This window comes from Pan troglodytes, chromosome 5 (genome assembly GCF_028858775.2).
Source record: "Pan troglodytes isolate AG18354 chromosome 5, NHGRI_mPanTro3-v2.0_pri, whole genome shotgun sequence".
NCBI lineage: Eukaryota > Metazoa > Chordata > Mammalia > Primates > Hominidae > Pan > Pan troglodytes.
The window spans coordinates 139,039,329-139,063,188 of record NC_072403.2 but is presented as its reverse complement, the minus strand read 5'-3'; the positions used below and the strand labels follow the sequence as shown (position 1 = coordinate 139,063,188).

The following is a 23,860-nucleotide window of genomic DNA, read 5'->3' as shown; positions in this document are numbered from 1 at the left end:
AATCTTTGAGGAAAACAGAGTAAGACTAGTTCCATTCTAGTGGCTCTAGAGAATATGGTGGCAGGGAGGTCAACTTGAAAAATTATAGTCCTCATCTTCCCATAGGACAATGGTAACAAAATAAAAGCTAGCACAGAAGCAGTTTCTTAATGTATCTATTACCCTGATTTTAAAAACATGTTTCTTTTGCTTTCTTCATACTGCTTAGTCCTCTGATCAGAACATATCCACCATTTCAAAATTATGCTAAATGAAGTGTTTGTAAAAATACTCAGGCAATGCTAAAATGCAAACACAAATTTGTTCGTTTTTCTATTAGGCCAACCTTGAATCTGCAAATCTCTAATTATGTTGCAAGTGCCTTAGAAGGCTTAATAGACTGCTAGTAGGTTTTACCACATCTTAATTCTGAAAATCTGTATACAATTTAAAGGAAACATATCCATGTGTTCCTGACTAATTTGCCATTAAGCTTATTTTGTGAGCTCAATTTCATGCCTAAAAAGTATTTCAAAGCCTCTTTAAATTTTTAAGCCTTTGCCACGAGCAAGGTATCACAAACACACATGTTATTAGAAATGCACTGATGTTTGACAACCCAACTAAACTGTAAAGAGATATCAAATAATACTGCTAAAGGAAATCAATGCTCCCATATTTTTATAAAGAAATAGCTTAACGCCCTCTGTGCGCCCACATGAATGAGCACGCTGTACAATTTTCATGTTAGAATGAAACTCTTATTCGGTTAACAGCCAATTCCCCTTGCTTCCAAAGTTAAACTACAATATTCTAGGAGAAATTCTGTACCATTCCCTAGTCTCAATCTCACGTGCCTTCAGCAGATGTCTACAGCAATTGGGAGCAGCATGTATTTTTCCATATAGTTGTGTGTTCCCAAAGAACAAACCCAAAGTCATGCTGCATCTGCTTTCCTCGCACATGCACGTTGTGTTCCCTCTTGGAACTCTACCCACTTACAGCTTGCTTCAGGCTGAGAAGCCTCCTGGGGTGGGAAGTTTGCTTCATGTCTGGCATGTCCAATGATTCACACAGCATTTAGGAGACCGTATATGCTTCATAAATTGAGTAGAAAATCCAAACCTTTGAAATACATTTTTTTTAGTAAATTTTACTTTATGTCTTCAATATTATTTTATAGGAATTGGATTAGGTATTAATTTTAACAACATTTTAAAAAGCCAAGTGAGATTCTTTATTAGGATTTATATTTAAGCATAATCCTGTGAAAATTGCACAAACCACTTAACAGCCTGAAGGTCACTGACTTTACTGACTGACAGCGCCTTTGTTTAGACAACATGATAGCACTAACATAACCATTTAGTGCATTTGAATACAATGTTGGCAATTTGTGAAAACTATTTGGCTTTAAAACATCAGTATGATTTGAAGCAAAAGGGGAAATCACTGGCCAATTTGCTTATTATAGTTAAGTTTGTTATTTGAATAACAAAATGGTTGTAAACAGAAAGATGAAGCAGATTTGGTGGTAAAAAGAGGTTTTCAATTTTTTCAACAATGATAATATCATTAATAAGAAATAACGGTTGATGCTAAGCCTCATGTGTGATAAGTATAGTTAGAAAAGAGCAGATGATTAGAAATAAATGATCCTCTTGAACACGGGGCAAAAGTGTTGAAAAAGACAGAATGGAAAGATCAGATTGACAAAAGATTTAGGTTCTAGTACTGACTAACTTGCTTATTAACTGGCATTCTTAAGGTAGTTATATACTCTTTTCAGCCTCAAATACTTGAAATATCACTGGACTCAGAATTAGGTCTGAGTGTGAGTCCTGGTCTTTGAGTGTGAAATCTACTACTCACACTCAAAGCCTCAATTTCCTCATCTTTAAAATGCAGTCGATAATAATAATGCATATATGCCTGCAATATTTAAAGAATTTTAAATGAGATAATTATGTAAAATTGCCAACATTTAAACAAATAATATTATTAAATCACAGTCCAATCAGAAAGAATCTATGTTAATATGGTTATGGTAATGGATATGGTTGAATAAGGACATATAGCCCAAGCGAATACATGTTTCTGTCTTTTGGCTTTTTGTAAGGTGATTTTGAGTCCAAGTGTAATTCCCCTGGAAAACCATTTACCTTCATTGCAGTAACTGGAGGTCTCATTTCCATTTTAATCATTGTATAGGTTCCCAGAATTATATAACCTGGTAACTGAACTACTGTGCCCTAACTCCTTAGTGTCCAGAGATGAATAAATCCCTGACAGCTGTTATATTATTTAGTGGGGCTCTATGGAACATTAGGATTTAAAGCAACTCAGCATTTGGATATTTTTTTTTAATTTCTGATTATAAAAACCATATGTATTAAACAATTTGGTTTCAGACTAGGAAATTAACAGGTGTCTGTATGTGTGAGTGTGTTTGTGTATATATTATATATATATATATTTATATCTGTATATCTATAATGATTAATAAGCCAATTGTCCAGATTAATATAGGCTTGTGAAACAGGCATTTCAGTGTAAAGGTATAGAGTTTCATGGCAATACAATATGTAATATGATGAATTAAAAGTACTTTTGTTTCCTCTGGAACTTTAGGTGCTTGTAGTTAGAAGATACTAGATCACATGTTGGCAGTTTTGTTCTTTTCATTATTCCAATACATATATTCAGGTCCTCTGGGTCTTAACTAACTTTTAAAAAATTTAGTATTACACACACATTTTTAGTTAAGCAATATACATGTGTCATCTGCCATTTATTAATATTAATTATAAATGATCAGTGGTTAATGGGATCCAAGTCCAGCAGCTGAGATTTTTCTGAATTTGACCTCCTTAGAGTTTATATAAAAAGTTTTCAGAGTAGTTCTCCCAAGCTCCTAGCCAATTTGAAGCTAGTTTGCAACCTAACATTTTAGATTATGTATTTAGCAATCAAAAAGAGGAAGGATAAATGACAGAAATCATGAAAAAAACATTATGCCAGAGGATTAGATGGGACAAGTAAGAGGAAGAGATGTTGTTTAAAGTGATACAGTGTCGTGTGTTAAACATTACAACAAGCTAAAGGTTATGTATACAGTATATGTTTTAGGAATGTTACAGTTTCATCTTTGTTTTCCATAGTTTTACAATAGTCATAATGACAAATGTGGAAGGGATGTTTCTATAAGTTAGTATAAATGAATGCAAACTTGAGGAGAAAACCTAGAAAGAAAGAAATACAAAGCCCAGCATGTTAGTATATCATGAGAGCCACTTCTCAAAGTTACTTATTTCTTGCTACCCTACAACATCCTACAGCTACAGCATAATGGACTCCAAGACATCTGATATAACCTCTGCACAATGCCTTGGGGAGCACACTGATATATTTTTCCTTCTGAGAGTCAAGCAATTTTCCTAAGAAAAAAATACTGTGCTTTTCTGTAGCAAAAAGTCCACAGGTATGTCAAATACAGATTTTACCATGATTATAACTGAAAAATATAAAAGAGGTTTTAGAAAACATCTTGTTCAACAGTTTTAAAATACAGCACTTTGGTACAGAGCTACTGGTTGGCTAGACCTTACTTCAATAGAGGCACTTAGTTTATTTTTATTTTATTTTAAATTGGGGTAAAAAACACATAACTACCTTAACCATTTTTAAGTGTACAGTTCAGTGGCATTAAGTACATTCACACTGTTGTATAGCCATCACCAGCATCCATCTTCAGAACTCTTTTCATCTTGCAAAATTTGAAAAGTCTGTATCCATTAAATAATCACTCACCATTTAGCCTTCCTTACCTCCTGGCAACTATCATTTTACTTTTTATTCTATTAACTTGCTACTTTAGGTACTTCATATAAGTAAAATCATATAGTATTTGCCATTTTGTAACTCTTTGAAGTTACTTAGTATAAAGTCTTTAAGGTTTATCTGTGCTGTGGCGTGAGTTAGAATTTTCTTCCTTCTTAAAGACAATAATATCTCATTGTATGTATATATCACAATTTGTTTAATCTATTCATCCATCAATGAACACTGTAGTTGCTGCCATCCCAACTTTTAGCTATTGTAAATAATGCTGCTATGAACATGGGTGTAAAACTATCTCTTTGAGATTCTATTTTCAATTCATTTGGGTATACACTCAAATGAAATTGCTGGATTATATGCTAATTATATATATATGTATAACTTTATATATATATGTATATTTGTTTGTGTGTGTGTGTGTGTGTATGTGTGGAACCACCATGCTGTTTTCATAGTGGCTGGCTGTACTATTTTACATTCCCATCAATAGTGCATGATAGTTCCAACTTTTCCCACATCTTTGCCAACAATAAGGCACATCTATTTTTTATCCATTGTATAAATTGGGCTCTACATGCAATTTCAACAGAGCAGAGGGTTCTGTTGCTAAAATCCATTTCAAAACAATTTTTTTCTACTCCAATTTTCTCATCTTGTAAGCATCTGTAGATAGCCAAGCAATCTATTACCAGGAGGAAAGCAAGACCCAGTCAAATGCCCACTAAAAGTCTCCTCTTACTACTCCTACTTACATTTTTTTTTAAGCCTCAACTTTTTTGGCAGACCTTCTCAGAACACCTTTCTGAGGATAACTCTCTTAGTCTAATGCTCAAATCTGCTTTACAGAATACCTGGCCCCAAGCCACATCAGACAGTGAGAACAAAGTGCTAGAATAGCCATTTTATTGAAGGGAGAATGTTTTCCATTGCAGCAGGGGAGAGTGGCTCAAGTAGGTGGCTCCCCTTGCTGCTTAAAAATAAGACCCTAAGAAGTGATTAAAAAAAACAAAAGAAGCAAGTAAGCACAGTTAGTATGGTGATATATTATTAAATATGTAGATAGCTCCACAAATTGAATTAACACCATCAACACAGTTCAAGGTAAACAATACTTCACAAAATATTGTGTCCATAAAGCCTTATGATACAGTGGAAACTATAATGCACTGGGATTCACATTTCTTTTCTGTCATTACCAGCTTTGTGATAATGTCACTTCGGCAAAGTCACTTTAACTCTTTCGTGTTGTTTATTGCAAAAAAGAATGGTGAAGTATGCATCTCCAAGGTACTTTTTGACTTATTCTGATGTTTTATGTTTTGTTATTCCTACATAAGAGGAAGAAATCTAGAATTAGTTCTAACATAAGTCTTCTTAATTACATCAGCACAGGCAGAAGAGTTTATGAGGGATATAGGACAAGATAGCTTATACATACCTATGATCATATGTACATGCAAATATATTTACCCTAGTGTGCCTAGCACTATGTCCGGCACACAACTGTCACCTATAATGTTTGTGAATGAATACCCACACATGTAAGATTGCAGTATCTAACAATTTTTATTAAAATCAGCATCTGAGAAGGAGAAGTTGTAATTACAAAAACAAAGCAAAATAAAAAACCAAACAGGAAAAAAAAAAAAACCAGATGCTGGTGAGGTTGTGGAGAAAAAGAAACACTTCTACATGGTTGGTGGGAGGGTAAATTAGTTCAACCATTGTGGAAGTAAGTGTGGCGATTCCTCAAAAATCTAAAGGCAGAAATACCATTTGACCCAGCAATCCCATTACTGGGTAAATACACAAAGGAATATACATCATGCTACCTGACTTCAAACTATACTACAAGGCTACAGTAACCAAAACAGCATGGTACTCGTACCAAAACAGAGATATAGACCAATGGAACAGAACAGAGCCCTCAGAAATAATACCACACATCTATAACCATCTGATCTTTGAAAAACCTGACAAAAACAAGAAATGGGGAAAGGATTCCCTATTTAATAAATGATGCTGGGAAAACTGGCTAGCCATATGTAGAAAGCTGAAACTGGATCCCTTTCTTACACCTTATACAAAAATTAATTCAAGATGGATTAAAGACTTAAATGTCAGACCTAAAACCATAAAAACCCTAGAAGAAAACCTAGGCAATACCATTCAGTACATAGGCATGGGCAAGGACTTCATGTCTAAAACACCAAAAGCAATGGCAACAAAACCCAAAATTGACAAATGGGATCTAATTAAACTAAAGAGCTTCTGCACAGCAAAAGAAACTACCATCAGAGTGAATAACCTACAGAATGGGAGAAAATTTTTGCAATCTACCCATGTGACAAAGGGCTAATATCCAGAATGTACAAAGAACATAAATTTACAAGAAAAAGTCAAACAACCCCATCAAAAAGTGGGCAAAAGATATGAACAGACACTTCTCAAAAGAAGACATTTATGCACCAACAGATACATGAAAAAATGCTCATCATCACTGGCCATCAGAGAAATGCAAATCAAAACCACAATGAGAAACCATCTCACACCAGTTAGAATGGTGATCATTAATAAGTCAGGAAACAACAGGTGCTGGAGAGGATGTGGAGAAATAGGAACACTTTTACACTGTTGGTGGGACTGTAAACTAGTTCAACCATTCTGGAAGACAGTGTGGCGATTCCTCAAGGATCTAGAACTAGAAATACCATTTGACCCAGCCATCCCATTACTGGGTATATACCCAAAGGATTATAAATCATGCTGCTATAAAGACATATTCACATGTATGTTTATTGCAGCACTATTCACAATTGCAAAGACTTGGAACCAACCCAATAATGACAGACTGGATTAAGAAAATGTGGCACATATACACCATGGAATACTATGCAGCCATAAAAAAGAATGAGTTCATGTCCTTTGTAGGGACATGGATGAAGCTGGAAACCATCATTCTCAGCAAACTATCGTGAGGACAAAAAACCAAACACATGTTCTCACTCATAGGTGGGAATTGAACAATGAGAACCCTTGGACACTGGAAGGGGAACATCACACACCGGGGCCTGTCGTGGGATGGGGGGATGGGGGAGGGATAGCATTAGGAGATAAACCTAATGTAAATGACGAGTTAATGGGTACAGCACACCAACATGGCACATGTATACATATGTAACAAACCTGCATGTTGTGCACATGTACCCTAGAACTTAAAGTATAATAATAAAAAAAAATCATTCTATTATAAAGCTACATGCATTCATATGTTCACTGCAGCACTAGTCACAATAGCATAGACATGGAATCAACCCAAATGGTGATCAATGATAGACTGGATTAAGAAAATGTGGCACATATACACCATGGAATATTATGCAGCCATAAAAAGGAATCGGGTCATGTCCTTTACAGGGATATGAATGGATGTGGAAGCTGTTATCCTCAGCAAACTAACACAGGACCAGAAAACAAAACACTGCATGTTCTCACAAATGGGAGCTGAACGATGAGAACGCATGGACACATGAGGGAAAACAACACACACTGGTACCTGTTGGGGCCAGGGGAAGGGAGAGCATCAGGAAGGATAATTAATGGATGCTGGGCTTAATAGGTGATGGGACAATCTGTGCAGCAAACCACCATGGCACACGTTTACCTATGTAACAAACCTGCACATCCTGCACATGTACCCCAGAACTTAAAATAAAAGTTGAGGGAAAAAAATAAACTAATTCAAGTATATCAGTAATATAAAAAAAGAAAAGCAAAACACATTATAGTCAAGTTAATACTAGAATAAGAAAAATATTTGCTATGCACATGACAAAAGATTAATCTCTAATATACAAATAATTCCTATTAAGTGGTGTTTTACTTAATAGAAAAATTAGAAAATTGGACAAAACATATAAATAGGCATCCTGTGGAAATTCAAATAGGCTCTAAACATGAGATTAGCCTTATTAATACGAAAATGTCAATAAAACAATAGAATACCATTTGTCAATCAGATTGGCAAGAGTTTAAAGGACTAATAACATGCAGTTAGAGTCAGGATATGAGGAAACACGTAATTTTGATATATTCCACGTGTGAACTGAAACACCTTTTTGAAAAATAATCTGGCAGAATATATTAATATTTAAAATATTCACATCTTTGGTTTATCCATCAAATGTTTGGGACTACATTTAATATTAGATCTCACAATTATTGAGTGCTTACTCTGTGCCAGGCACAAGTCTGAAAGTTTTATACATACTCATAACTCCTCACTACAACTTTGTAATGTAGTTAGTGTTATCATCCCCATTGTACGGATGAGGAAAAATGGGATATGTAAAGGCTAAAGAATTTGCTTAAAGTCATAGCGATAGTTAAAAGCACAACTGAAATTTGAAACCACATGGTTCCAAAGCCTGTGCTCTAAATTCTAAGATGCATCACCTCCTTTTCCTCTGATAGAAAGTCAATGTATCAATTCATTAACATGATAGAGATTTTTGTTACAGTAAGAAGAGCAAAAAAATGGGAAACAATTTTATAATCCATCAATAGCAGAATGATTGAATACATTATGTGATATTCGTAGCATGTAACATTTTGCAGCTATTAAAAAGATGAATTAGAAAGACGTCCATGATATGCAAATTTTAAAATGACACAAGTAAACATGCACACACTATTGAGCTACTAAGGTGCACAATTTATTCTTTTTCTGTAGACACAGAAAGAAAAGTCAAATGCTTTTTATAAAGAAAATAATATATTCCTTCTCTATGGAAATTTTTTATATGTCTATTTCTATAAGCAGAAGATTAATGTGGAAGAATATACAACCCACTTTCACATTGCTTTTCTCAGAGGAAGGACTGGACTGAGGGAGAGTGAGATTATTAATTTTTTATTTATGTATCTTTTAGGCTTTTGTGTTTTTACAAGAGCATGCACATCATTATTGATATTAAAAATACAGCTTTTGTGTAAGCCAAACAAAGAAATGAATAAAACAAATAACAAATCTGTAGCTTAACTGAGATGGTTCTGGTTTTTAAACTATTTCAATACTTTTTTAGTTCACTAGGCTGACACTGCAAATATTAAATATTAGTTTTTGAAGATGATGAACATGAGAAGAAACAGTTATTCTATGAGCAGATAATTTTAATTCAAAATTGAAGAAATCTGCTGAGATAGAAGGAAAGGGTGACAAGGTAGGAGGAAGGGCATAAAAGGTATAAAACATGGTAGAAAGCCAAGGGGCTGATGGAGAGAAGTTAAATTTAAAAACTCCCTTGTCTTATACATTTCAAGACCTTGACAAACTAGACAAATGTGAAGCCACTACAGGTTTGCCAATGAAATACTTTAGTAACTGTATCTTAGCTGTTGAGACAAACCAAATTTGAAATAAAACAAAATCTCTTCATGATTTTGCTGTTGGCTGGAAAACAGATAAGCAGCATAGCAGATGTTTACAATTGTACTTATTATTCTGAGAAATATTTTACTATCATATGTACATATTCCATAAGAAATAATTAGCCATCTAAATTGTATTCTACTAATTACATTATGAAAACCTAGGTTCTTATTTCTGTTAAGACAATAATTTTTGTTCATGAGTTATAATTAATTAGATATTAACTCTTGATCCTAAGTATGCACATATTTTCTATATCTTTTATTTTTGGAATTAGCAACTATTCATATTTTCTGCATGTGAATTTAGTATATTGATATTTCCTTACCTAAAATGTGCTATTACTCAAAAAAGTGAATAGTAAGTGGCATTGTGCTTTCAGATATTACATTTTATGTAACGCAAAAGTAAAAGGAATATCTCACTTACAGATGTACATGTTTTGCATTGAGATATAAAATGTAATTAAACTTTATTCAGAAACTCTTCCCTACATCTGTTTCTTTGCAAAAATAGGAAAAGCAAGCTCTTCCAGCAGAAAAAACAAGTAAACAAAACAACCATTTGCAAGGCATATTTCTCAATTATGGCAGCTGGGGCTCACAGAGGCTAGAGTTATGACCTGGTGGTGTATACACAATATAAACACCGGAGTTCAGTAATTAGGTTAGAGTTAATTTTAACGTTTCAGTGGCCTTGTGCATAATCAAGCAAAAGGTCATTGCCCACACTGGTGCATTTCACACAGAACCCTCAGCAGCTAGAAATGGACATGGACATGTCTTTACTTAAGCCTGCACAATTCAATTCCAGAAACCATTCATATGCATAATAGATTATTTTTTCTGTTCATTTAAAACCAGTTTACTCCCCCCCAAAAAAAGTTTCTAGCAAATGCAGAGAAACTAGAAAAAAACAGTTAAAATATTCTTGGCATTATCCTGAACGTGTGTTTAGTCTGAAATAGACAGAAAAAACTTTGGTTACTCTTCCTCACTTAAAGTTATTTTCAAAACCAGTATTGAAAAGGGATTATCTTGTAGAAAAACATACATTTCTAGATTTGGTAAGTTTTGTTTCTTGTTTGGTGAGGAGATGGGAGATGATTTACATCTGTTGTGTTTTTGTCAGTACCCTTGTTTTCTAAACAGAGCCAGCAATCAAAATGGCTCACTTGACCCTGGCTTCAACTGCAGGCATTTTACTTACAAAGACCAATCTCAGGACCCCAATTCCTCTGCCACAGTGATTCAAAGTAGGGTCCATTGGAATCCTTTCATGAGATTGGATGCAGGGATACTGAAAGAGAGAGCGAGGGCACTATCCTTTTTTATTTGGAGCAATGTGGATATATAGACTTGGAGCTGCCCAGAGCCAGCTTTCCTCCTAAATGGAGAAAGACTCTGCAGCAGAGGAGAATAAGGCCGACAAACAATGAGGAATGAAGGCAGTGTGAGCTGAAATGGTGAGAAAGGGAGAGAGCAGAAGGCGATGCAGTGATATTGTGATAAAGTGATATTGTTTGAGGACTTAGTGCAGTCTGTGGTTAAGCCAATAATTTTCTTCTTGCCTAAGATAATTTGAGATCTGTCATTTTCAACTACAATGTCCTGCAGAATACAGAGGGCAGAACAGTGAGCTTGGTGAAAAAGGACTATCATTGAGAGATAACATGCTAATATATTGTTTTGCTATTAAAGTAATAAGTATGTCATGTAAATAATTTTTTAGAGAAACTGAAAAACAGAAAAATTTTAGGAAAGTATTTCTAATTTGGGACCTGAGAAATGGGATGTTTTAAATGAAAGGGTAAGGAACTGAGTAGGAAATTAAATAGAAAGAGAAGGGCATGTAGAAGAGAGTGAGAACAAAGTGGATTAAGAGGTTTTGAAGAATTTTCATTTCTATCCATTTTGTCATGCTAATAATAGCCTACTTAGTCACACCTCTTGAGAGGCCCAAGGATAAGGCATCAACTCCTTTCTGCAGACTATGACATCTACAAAGTTAGTCTGTAATGCTTCTATGAAGAAGTTGCTGGAGGATATAAAAAGCAAGATAATTATCTATGGAAAGAATAATTCTTTGTGCCTTCAAATGTGGGGTGTCCCCTATGTCAAAGAGGTTTCGGCAACACTAGCAGTTTTAAGGAGTGACTGTATTAGGGAGATGGGAAGGAGAACAGGAGCATGAAAGGAGGGAGTGTCTTTTTGCTGGAGAAATATTTACTTTGCAACTAGCAAAGGACAAGAAGCTTCTTTTGGAAACTACATTTGGGGGTCCAGAATTTAAATTTATGCTGATGCTCTCGGAGTCTCTCTCTAGGGAACCCTCCTAATTGGCAGGGATCTCAGTTGGCTAGAACAGGCTGTAAAGGAAGCCAAGGTCTTGGGGTCATTTCTCCAAAGGGCCGGTTAACTCAGCATTGTTCCACAACCACAAGCTGTACCTTTAACCCTACTTAGCTGTCTTACAAAAACATATTAGCACATCAACATGGTGGTCACAGAAAAAATACATGTATTCACACTGAGACCAAAATGAAATGTAAGCAGAGAAGTTTCATTTTTGCCAGCATTAACAAATGTCTTTGTAATGTGTTAGGAAACTCTAATGAAGACAGCAGCTACTGGTGGTACAAATCACAAAGGTGAAAACTGTTAACAAAGGTGTATGCTTACAAAAGGGCTGATACTCTATGGTCATTACCTTGTGGACTGATATAAACCATTCGGAATATAAGATCTATGATGAAAAGAATTTTGTCTTTTTGGTGTACTGCTTTATCCTCAGCACCTAAGAGTGCCCAGCACATGGTGGAAGTTTAATAAATATTTGTTGAGCGTATGAAGGTATCTTGGCCTCAAATTTTATTTATTCTTCCTGTTCTGCCCTTTACAAATTAGAAAGTACAATAGAAATAATATCCAACACAACATCTCGTGTATCAATAGTTGACTGTTTTTACAAAGGAAGGAAGGAAATTTACAAAGGAAATACAAATCTCTTACTGTATTTCAGACAATAAGAGATTGTTAAGTGAATGAGGAATCACACTAATATAACTACAAACAAGAGAAAGACCTCTAGGGTAGAATGCAAAAATGGCTATAATTCTCCTCTCCCACCCTGTATATGCATGCCACCTTGCAAAGTAAGTTTGCACCTTCTCCTGCCAAGAGATAAAATCTGTTTCTTCAACTCTTGAATCAGGACTAGGCTTATGACTAGTATAGGCTGACAGAATGTGGTGGAAGTAAAAACTATGCCAGGTTCTGAGCCTAGCCTCAAGAGGAATGACTTCACCTTTTCTACTTTGGAAGGCTGTAGGACCTCTTGCCATCTTGATGATAATAGAAACATGGCAATTTCCTCATTCTCCAGCCATCCAACAATGTGACAGAGCCCAGCCAAGATCAAAATTGCCCAGTAGGTCTCAGCCTTAATTGCCCAGCCACAAATTGTTAAGTAAGTGGTTGTTGTTTTAAGCCTTTATGTTTTGAGGTTATTTGTTATGCAGCAAAAGCTAACTGAAACAATCCTCGTGCACCAGACCTAAACAATGGCAAGATCATTGTTTGCTTAGGAGCTGAAGAATGCTACCACTCTATTCAATAACCTGATCACTGTGTATTATGTCATGCTCACCAATGGGTCACAAAGCACTAGATATTTATAAATATCACTAAGTGAAATCTCAGAGAATATAGGCATTTTCAAGGGTCATTTATTACAAAGTTTATTTTAGAATAGGAATGCTGAGGTACACACCAATTAGCAGAAAAGCCTACAAATAATTCTTATATTATCATAGGAATGAAGGGATTGCATGGATGATAATAACAATTAAGTATTTCCCACTGTGAATAATGTCCACCATGATTTTCGACCACCGTTAATAAAATCCCCAAAATCTCAGAGAGCCTACAAAAATGGTATGGAGCAAACTCGGTCTGAATTGTAAGAGGTAGTAACTGCTGGCTGAGTTCTAAAAAATGATATAATATCAAGGAATGCAAGGCATGAAATAAAGTCTTCTTATTTTCTGCAGAGCTTTTTCTTTAATGTTGAGAAGTTTAAGAACATACAATAGGATGTAAAATGTGTTAGAGGCAAGAAACTTAAAAACTGTCATTTCATTTTTTTTTCTATATCTATCAAGGTGCTGGCTGTAATTCTTCTGCTTCATTATGACACAGGGGAGTCAACTGTGCATGTCTTCAACCCAAAAACCTAGGCAACAAAGAATCCTCACATAGATCCTGCTATTATAATGTCAATGCCAGAGGAAACAATAAGAGGTGGGGCCTGTCACTGAGGCATTAAATGTTTTCACCTACATGGATAATAAATTCTGATACTTGTCCACTGAATTTACAAGGTGATTTGATGTTTCAGTGATTAAATTGGAGGTGGTGGGAAAGAAAAAAAAAGGAATAAGTGTTGAGTAATATAGCTAAGGAGAAAAAAATATCAAATAAAAACAGAGAATAAGTCATATGTGACCATGATTAAAGAGCATCTGAAGACCAAACATGTTTTTATGAGAGACTTTAAAGATTAGTAGTGAGGTAGGAGGTAGGGCTTGACTCACAAAGTGAGACTTGACTCTGGAGGCAGGGTTCAGACACCAGACCAAATTGAGGACTAATTAAAACAGGCATGGAGTGGAAGCACCTTTCTAAAAGACACACCCACCAATGTGCCATGTCAGTTTGCCATTGCCATGGCAACACCCAGAAGTTACCACCCCTTTCCATAGCAACAACCCAATGACGTAGAAGTTACCACCCTTCTCCTAGAAATTTCTGCATAATGTGCCCCTTAATTTGCATCTAATTAAAAGTGGGTATAAATGTGACTGCAGAACTTCCTCTGAGATGGTACTCAGGGCACAATGCCTATGGGGTATCCCTGCTCCATAAGGAGCAGTACCTCTGCTGCTGCTGTACACTGCTGCTTCAATAAAAGTTGCTGTTGAACACCACTGGCTTACCCTTGAATTCTTTTCTGGGCTAAGCCAAGAACCCTCCCAGCCTAAGCCCCACTTTTCAGGGTCCTCTTCACTGCATTGGTAGTGCCTACATTCTTTCAAGGACAGCTGTACAGTTTACTATTATTAAAAGCTTAATATTTAAAACAGATTGTAGTATATACAAATTGTAAACTGTCAGTCCTTAAGAAACATACTGTAGGTCTGGTTCTAAAACTTGATCAGTTTAGAGAGATGAAATTTTAAAGTATCAGGTTGAACCATATGAAACTGCTTACACTTGACCATTTACGACCTACAAAAAAGGTGGTTGCATACAGTTCAACTGAATAGATAGGAGAGTATTATGAAAAAGAAATGATTATAGCCATATAATTAATTTTAGTGGAGGGAAAGCTAAATAGTGATTCAGCAACTGGAAGGCCTGTCCACTGAGGACATTAAATTGAAAACGTGGCTTCGCCTTTAAGAGAGAATACATTCAGCCAGGCATGGTGGCTCATGCCTGTAATCCCAGCACTTCGGGAGGCTGAGGCAGGTGGATTGCATGAGCTCAGGAGTTCGAGACCAGCCTGGCCAACACAGTGAAACCCCGTGTCTACTAAAATACAAAAAATTAGCCAGGTATGGCAGCGTGTGCCTGTAATCCCAGCTACTTGGGAGACTGAGACAGGAGAATCGCTAGAACTCAGGAGGCAGAGGTTTCAGTGAGCCGAGATCGTGCCACTGCACTCCAGCCTGGGCGACAGAGTGAGACCCCATCTCAAAAAAAAAAAAAAAAAAAAAAAAAAAAAAAGGAGAATGTATGTAATGCCTTTATATAATGCCTGGTAGACTTTTACTATACTTAATTTTGAGAAAGTACGTAAGGCAACCTACAGTATACTCAAATAGTACAGTAACACAATGATTCCCACATTTGTTTCTTCCCTGGAGTGTCCCTAAACATTTTATTTCTTTCTATTTTAAAGGGTTCCTTTTATATTTCTCTGGTGGAATGAATGCTAGCTTGTCTTTATACCAGGAAGATAGACCTCCACCTCACTTCTTCCAGCAACATGCTCTGCTCTTCTCTCTCCTTTCTATCCCAAGATCATACACTATCTGTGATTAATAAGAATCTTTTTCGTAAAACTAACCAAAGAACAAAATTTCTTTTATTCTTGGTGAGTTGCCTTAAAAACCATCTATAGGAAATTCTCTTTAGTTAATTAGAGGAAGGTACAAATGAATGAAAAATGTGTTTGTTGACTCTGCTTCCACCACCACATACACAAATATACCCTTTTGCATCAAATGCAGGTGCACACACATCTTCCTGAGCTGTTTCAGTTTTCCTTATCTGAGATGGTTATACACTGTAAGTCAAAAAAGTCAATAAATAAAACCTGGCAACCACTGGAAATGCATTTTCTCCTTGTTTACTTCTACTTAAATATGATGTCTCAATACACATGTGATAATAGTTTATATATTAGTCTGTATAATCTCTTAAAATCTATATTTTTGATATTTCAAATATATAATTCAATTAAGTTCAAGCTAGAAAGAATTGTATTGGTAATGACCTCTTACTAAAGTTAGTAATTGATGGAGAAGTTCAGGCTGATTAAAAGGTAGCATGTCAAGTAAAGGGGAATAATCTGAAATACTGTAAACAAATACATGAGGTAATTTAAATGTAAGGATACAACAATTAAATTTATCTCCTTGGGTTAACTTATTCTAACCATGAGAAAATGGTAGTAGAGAAAAATGTATGTGTGTAAGATTTTGTAACATATACATATTAAAAAGCATCTCCCAACTAGATGAATCCACTCTGTTCCTACAAACTATTTTCTTCTAGTCAACTTCTTCTTTGTGTACATTTTGAAAAGTCATTTCTGGATCTTATCATTCTTCCCTGGAGATCTTGCCTTTGGCAATTTCAACAGAGCAGAAAAAATCCTGAACACATGCTCCCTACCTTTTCCAAATATGAGTTATCTACCTCTGTCTATTGTTAACCTCTTAGGCAGGGATCATAGACCTAACTTTAAATTCATAAGAAAAGCCTTATCTTTTAGTACACTCATCTTGAAATGCTCAAGCTATGAACCTAAAAGAATCTTCTTCTTTTATTAATGTATAAACATCTGGGAGCAACTCAAATAATAGCTATCCTAAGTGTGAGGGGAAGTCATGTCTGTACCACTTTATTGTGTTTATCTTTAAAGTTGATTAAATGTTTCTAATGCTTACCCTACTTAAAATAAGAAATGCCAACTTTTATAGAAAAATATAAAGGTAAATTAAAGTCCTCTACTAAATTTGCTCTGTTGATATGCTTCTCTATATGTGTATGTGGGGTTCTTATCATTTAGGTTATAAATTCAAGACAATGAGTAATTTTCAAGATGTTTTTATTATATATTATACATATTATATAAATATATAGTAGAGCCTAAATGAAGACTCTGGATGTTCTTATTTTGATATGATGCTTGATAGAGAGGATACGGTGGGATGTCCAGAGGTCACTATTACTTTTCTATTTGGTTTGTGTTCAAATAGGATACTTGCTAACTAAACCTTAAGAGAAGTTAAGAAAACTGGAGGATTAGAGAAATAACAAAGAGAGAAATGATTTTCTTCCTACCTTTAGTTTATAGGCTACTTAAGAAAAGTTTTTGACAAACACCTTGAAAAATAAATGAAGAAAAATAAAAGTAGGACTAAATCTGGAAATTAATTGTAAATGTGATTCATATTTGCCACTTGTTAGTCTATGTTTTATGAAATTTGAAAAAATAAAACAGTTAAATTTTCTAGTTGTATAAACTTCTCTTTGTAAATGTAAAATGTCACTGTATCCTCAGAGGGGAAGAAAACAAATCAGAAAGACACTTTTAAGCTAAATCTTATGTCACAGGTTACTATTTCAAACTTCTTGTGATGTTGTTTATTTTATCTCTTTCTAGATGAGATAAATGCCAGTTTTAACAGCTGACATTTTCAATGTTAATGTTTAAGTCAAGTGCTACCAAAATATAATCTATTGAAAGATCACATTCTCAAGTAAAAGAAATAAAATGTAATTAGAATCGTGATTTAATTCTGCTATTGGATAACTTTTCTTCATTTATATTTTAAAAGGAATGTGTACTGAATACTGATTAATAACCTACAATCTTTGTGAAAAGAATGATATGAGCAAAGACCACCTGTAAGTCATTAAATTTTAAGGAAATTTAGTAAACATAAGTAAATGTACGGCAACAGGAGCATACCAACAAGTAGAGTGATGAAATATTTGACTTCCAAATCCAACTTTTAAAATCTAAGATGTTTTAAATTAATTGGTAACAAATGCCAAAAGGCCTTTTTCACTAGCCAGCTTTCATTCCTTAAACTAAGTTTTAATCAAAACCTCCTACAAATTTACAAAAGTTTGAAGTTCTCTTTAAATAACCCATGTCTTCAAGAATTTTTTCACATTAACTACTTGATTAGAATGGCAGAAACAGGTTTTATAGCTTTTAGTGATGGCCAATTCTTTTGGCATAATGGATGTTTCTTTGCAAAGTACAGGTGACCCAAATTCTCTTTTGTATAAGCAATGTTCAAGTTTGCAGTGTCCTCTTCTGTGTTCCCTTTAAACTAGTTCACACATCTATAATCTCCCTTATTCTACGATGTTGTGATTATCTGTTTAAACATCTCAACCTTCCACTGGACTCTGGTGTACCTTCACAATAGAGAGACAGTACCCCATTCAGTTGTGAATCCTTAGGCCCTAGTACAGTGCATAGCCATAAAGTAAGAATATAATAAAACTATGTTGAATGAATAAATGAATGAAATAAGCTAGTAAATGAATGAAATAACCTAATAAAGGTCAACTATGGAGAAATAAGAAAGGTCAACTACAGAGGCAATCAAACTCCTTTGGAATTAATTGAGAAGATCATTTATAGACTCACCAGATAACTACCAATAGTTACATAAAACTACACAACATATTTGTAGGAAGTGGTGCTGAATACATTAGTGAGAAAGATAGAAAAATGATATTTTAAAGATCGGCAACTGAGGGTCTTCTGGCTGGAAGTTTATTCACCCTAAAGGATCATATTATTAAATGCTATATTTCTCCTTGTTGATTTCACAGCAAATTCTAATAGTTAATATTGATGGAATAGGTTCTGTAATCTGGTCTATAAAGACCAGAATATGAAAAGAAATCAATATGAAAAGATATCTGGAGACAGATATGAAAAGAAATATGAAAAGAAATATGCAATATGAAAAGAAATCTGGAGACAAATGTCGTTAATGATTTTGCTATATTCATAAAATGTGGTCTTGGTCATTTCAAAATAAAGTCAGTATTAACTATACTGGCCAGGTATGGCGGCTCACGCTTGTAATCCCAGCATTTTGGGAGGCTGAGGTGGGATGATTGCTTGAGCCTGGGAGTTTGAGGTTGCAGTGAACTGCGATGGCACCACTACAATTCAGCCTGGATGACAGAATGATATTCTGTCTTTAATTTTATATATATGTATGTGTGTGTGTATATATATATATACACTTGGCTACAAATCTTACCACTAAACACTACATTTCACTACTTTGGTTTGCAGGCAGTGAGGAAAGGAATGTTTGATGGCGGTGTTTCTTTGTCTTGTTCTTGTAAATATCATTAGACTTTGTAATTATGAGACTTCCCAAAAGTTTTCTAAGTACTAGCAAAGCAGATTATAGTACAGATAATGCCCTGAATGCTTACAATACAGCCTAATTCAATTAGCACATTTCTATAGTAAAGTTCTGACATCAGGCTCCATATTTTGGAATTACCACATCTATATTCTGTAATTTACAAGCAACATATTCTTGCTTGGTACACATTTTAGGATATTAGGCATGAAAGATAATGCCAAGTGTTTCATAAGAAATAAAATGAAAAATGCAACAGATTATGAGGATTCAAACAAGCACATTTTGTTATTATGATTGTACCTCGTTCTCCCTTCTGACACTTCTTCCTTTGCACTGTACACTTTCTTGTCTCATTTGTGGGGGGACATAGGTTACCCTTTACTGAAGGATGCTGTATTATTTCTCGGACCCGTGTTTCAGTCCCTCTTTTGAAGCCACATGTTTTTCCCTTCTTCGTGCATGGACTCCAAGGATTCCATTCACTGACCTCACAGTGCACTGAAACAGAACAGAAGAAACAGACTCAGCTGGCTTACAACCACTTTCACTATTGTTGAGTTAAAAAAAGATTTGCTTCCATTAGAACTTGCCCACATTTGAGAAGAATCTTGCAGATCAAAGTCGGGCAAGATGACTTAAATATAAAACAGGAGAATGGGAAAGGCAGAAATTGAATGTTTTCAGTTTAGTACTCATTATCAGGTAAACTCATTTTTGCATTGGATTTCCTTTTTCTCTAGATTGATTAACACAGGCACTAACATTAATATAATCACTAAAATTGATCAATTCTTTATAATTTCCAGAGCACTGCTGCAATTGTTGATTGATCCTGACCAGAATTTGAAGAACAGTTGTTATACTATGTGCTAGGGAATTGATTCTCAAACTTTAGCATGCATCAGAATCACTTGGAGGGCTTGCTAAAACAAAAAATTCTGGACCTTTCTCCATTGGCCCCCACCAGAGTTTCTGATTCAGTTATCTGGGGCAGGGCTGTGAATTTGCCTAACAATATAGGTAATGCTGATTTGCAGGTACTGGGAACTCCTTTTGAGAACCTCTGTGTTAGAGAATGCTTGAGCAGAAAATGAATCCAGGTCTTTGGCCTACTATTTACTGCCTTTGCTTACGACATGTGCTGTTGTATGCTTAAATATTGATATCTGTTACTGAGTATGGTTCAGGCATAGTGGCATCTATTATATGTGAATTCTGGGTCAATTTCAGCTGATAACCTGCTTCTAAAATTAACCTGACCAAGTGATTCCTAAGATGACCTGATGTACTTTTTCTGAAGCTTCTTTTGGAGATTTGTTTCCTTTTTCTGTATTAGTTTCTTTTTTTCAATAATGGCTTTCTCAGGTTGTAACAGATTTTTGAACTTCTAAAGAAAAGAAACATCTCAAGGTGCTATTATATTTATGTCCCTAAAACTTTCTAATGTATAACAACAGCTAGCAACAGTAACTCTTTCAGATGATTTAACACTATCTTTCCACAAAAAGAAGTTTCCAGTAACCTCCCTTATTGCCTTCTGATTTAATGATTCCTTACTTTAGAGCAGAATGCTATCTCATAACAGCAGAGGCTGAAAGATAACTTAAATGTTTTAGAAATTTAAATCCATTTATTATACATTTTTCACAGGACATTTCAGACACTTTCAGGTCCCTGAGTGCAACACGGAATTAAATGGAATTGATTAAATACATGACTTTATGTTTCTGTGAAATGAAATGAACTTATTGAACCATTTTAAAATAGTCTTCATGCTCAGTTATACCATTACAATTTTCATTCAAGAATAGAGTAACTAAGTCAATTAATAATATTATAATCTCTTGCTGGTTATGGATATTATCTTCCAGCATCCCATTCTGATATTAACCATTAAAAAGTAGTGTATCCTTAGCATTACAAAAAAGGCACCTCCAAAAAAGCAAATGAGAGGAGGAAAGTCTATGTTTGTGAGCTGTCACTTTGTCCAGTATTCATTTAATTCCAGAATTAAGAGGACTGAATTAGAAAAAATGATCTGATGTGCAAGTGACCAGAACTTCGGTGCTCTTTCATAATAGCAAAAGTGGTCTAAGCAAACGTATACTTGGACTTCAGAAAAACGTATTTAAAAAATTACAGCTTAGGCAATTATTAGTTTATAGTCAGAAGATGAAAGGTTTTATAAATTAAATTCTAAGGACAACCTTAGATAGTTTCATTGGAGGAGGGAAAATGTTCAAAACTAATGAGTTTAGGTAGTAAAAAGTTCTAATGAGACCAGAGAGTTAAAACACCATGAAATGAGGTGAATTTATCTTAGAGAAACACTGTAGAGTAAACCTATAATGTTAGCATCCAAATAATATTTCCAGGAAAAAAAATGAAAACTGAAAAAAAAAGTGCTAAAGACAACACAAAAGGTGATTTAAGTTCTATTCAGATCATTTAATGAACAATGTAGAATTGAGGCACTCCTTGGTTAAGAGATAGTTAAGGAAAAACAGAATATTCACCTTCTGTGTTCCTTCTAGCTTCTGTATTAAGAACAATCTTAAAACTGGAAATCTTTAGCTATTCACTAATGAAGCAAATGAAGCACATGTCTCATAAAGGTAATGAGCTCCGGTCCCTGGGAATGATTGTGCTGTGGTTGATCATCAGTGCAAGATGCTGTAAAAGGGATTCCCAAATTGGCAAGAAAGTTGAATAGGATGTCCTATTAGTAGTGACTTTACTGGTCATTTTGCTCTAATTCTTGTTGACTAGTTGCATGGTTCCATAGAGAACATAGCAAGGGAATGTCCCTTGCTACTCAGTCCTTGAAGTGAGATATATTCTCTCTGTGTTTCTTGAACAAATCCAACTAAGAGAAGCAGTGAGGGTGACAAAATGACAGTGCAGACAGGAAGCAAATATCTGGAGCACAAAGTGAAAAGAATATATTCTCTTATAAAATTTGGTTCAGTGGATGTTTCTGTTTCATTTCACCTGCAAACCATGGAAAGCGGATACACTGTGACATACCTCTTTCATCCCAGCTCTATATCAAGGTAGCATTTCCTCTGTTTATGACCTTTCCTCTCAATTTAAAATCTCGATAGAAAAGTAGAAATACGGTGTGGATTTTAGCAATGAGAAAGACACATTCTTTCTATTGGATGAGTAGTGGGAAGCTAAAGTCAGACTACTAATTACAGCACTGAAAATAACTTAAAATGTTTCTTTGGGATCACCATTTTGGCTCTCCGGATCCTAGTTTTCATATTTGTTAAAGGAACAGGCTTTAATATTCCTTTGTGATACAGAAGCAGGTCATCATCTTCCCTGAAATTCTGGACTGGCCTAAAGGCATGGCAGGTGTAGTACCTGCAGGTTAGGCGCCATATGATGGGAGACATCTCTTATTGAGCAAACAACTGGAGCCAGCCCTGAACGAAAGTTGGTGATTTGTGTTACTACAGTGTCCTAGGTCATTTGCATCTGTTAAATGAACCAAACTCAGTAATTGGCCTTTGGACTGCTAACCTCTTTTCCAAAATATATAAACTTAAATGTAGTTGTGTTAAGAAATAAATAGTCTTAGTCTTACTAGCAGCATAAATTACCAGTAAGCTTTAAAGGCAAATCCAATAGTGCCAAGTGTGAAATGATCTCCCTGACAGAAAAGCATTAATACATTTAAGGTAAATAGCCTTTCCAGGACTGAATGTTACACCTTCAACAACTGAAAAAATCTAAATATGTGCCTTTTTTCTGGGTAGAGAAATGTCACAAACATTCTGCAACTCATCCTGAATTTCTGCTCTTGAATATTCCACAGACGTGTTTTCTATTTTTTCCAGTGTTTGGAACTTATTACCTCTAATCATCAGCCCTCAGGACCTATAAGAAAAAGAACTTGAAGTGCTTTCTTTTGTACTTTTTACCCTATTCCTAAGTTGCTTTTTTTTCCATGTGTTTTTACAACTGGAGAAGAAAAAACTTAACCAAAATGAGCCATGAACTGTTTCAAGACTGTTGTTTTCCAGATGCTTCTAAAATTATCTTTAAAATATCTATTTATTTTATTCTATCAAGAACATTGTTTAGAAATAAAAGTGCTATGGTACACTTGAAATGGTTAAACCATCACTTTAGAGTTATTACTCCAGCACTTTAGATTCTAAGGGACCCCTAAGATGGGGACCCCAGAGGAGTCCTGGAGACTATCTTGTACTGAATCAGGAGGGCAGTTGTGTGGATATGCCAACATCACCGCAGCATCAAAGGTTCCTGTAGTTCTTGCCCAGGGGATTTTGAGATTTCCTAGGCTATTTTACCATTTGGTTCAGCATCTGCTTCCCAAGTGTTCATCAAAGTTGTAGCTGTAGTAGCTGCACAACGTTTAAAAGATTGAAAATACAGCCTGACAGTGATCTGTTATTTAGACAAACAACTTGTCTGAGGGACCTCCCCTTCAGGAAATTTGGCCTGCAATTAATCAGCCCCAGGGACTGTCTCAATCTGTCAGTTTGAGTAAGTCCACAATCCTTTTTATTATGTATCAATACCTGTGCAAGCGGAATACTTCAGCATAGCAGTATGAGAGAAAAAGAGTGAGATTTTAACTAAATCAATTTCAGTTCTCTAGGTCTTTGATCCATTTACTGAGCATTAATGGGCTGTGTCAAGAGAATATATGTTCCCACCTTGGAAAATAACTTTGGTCATTAGTTGAGATTAGACCTAGGTGTTTTATGAAACTGTTGCTCTAAGGTAAAAATTAAGTTCAAGACATATATGTATGTCACATAACAGATCACTGTCAGATATACATGTGTGTCTTGACTGAATGTTTACTTAAATTCATTAAATAATAATTTAAATAAAAATTCACTAAATAATAAAAATAAGTCTATCATAAACAG

The 23,860-nt window shown here is 35.0% G+C and overlaps 1 protein-coding gene across 2 annotated transcripts in view; it reads right to left on the bottom strand.

Annotated features, from left to right (window-relative positions):
- The window catches only part of RSPO3 (R-spondin 3), a 78,376-nt gene that overhangs the window by 22,370 nt on the left and 32,146 nt on the right, over positions 1–23,860 (bottom strand). For both annotated transcript variants that reach the window (XM_001166327.8, XM_009451955.5), the window contains exon 4: positions 19,251–19,448. In XM_001166327.8, the coding sequence (XP_001166327.3) occupies positions 19,251–19,448 (198 nt within the window). The remainder of the gene's footprint in view (positions 1–19,250; positions 19,449–23,860) is intronic.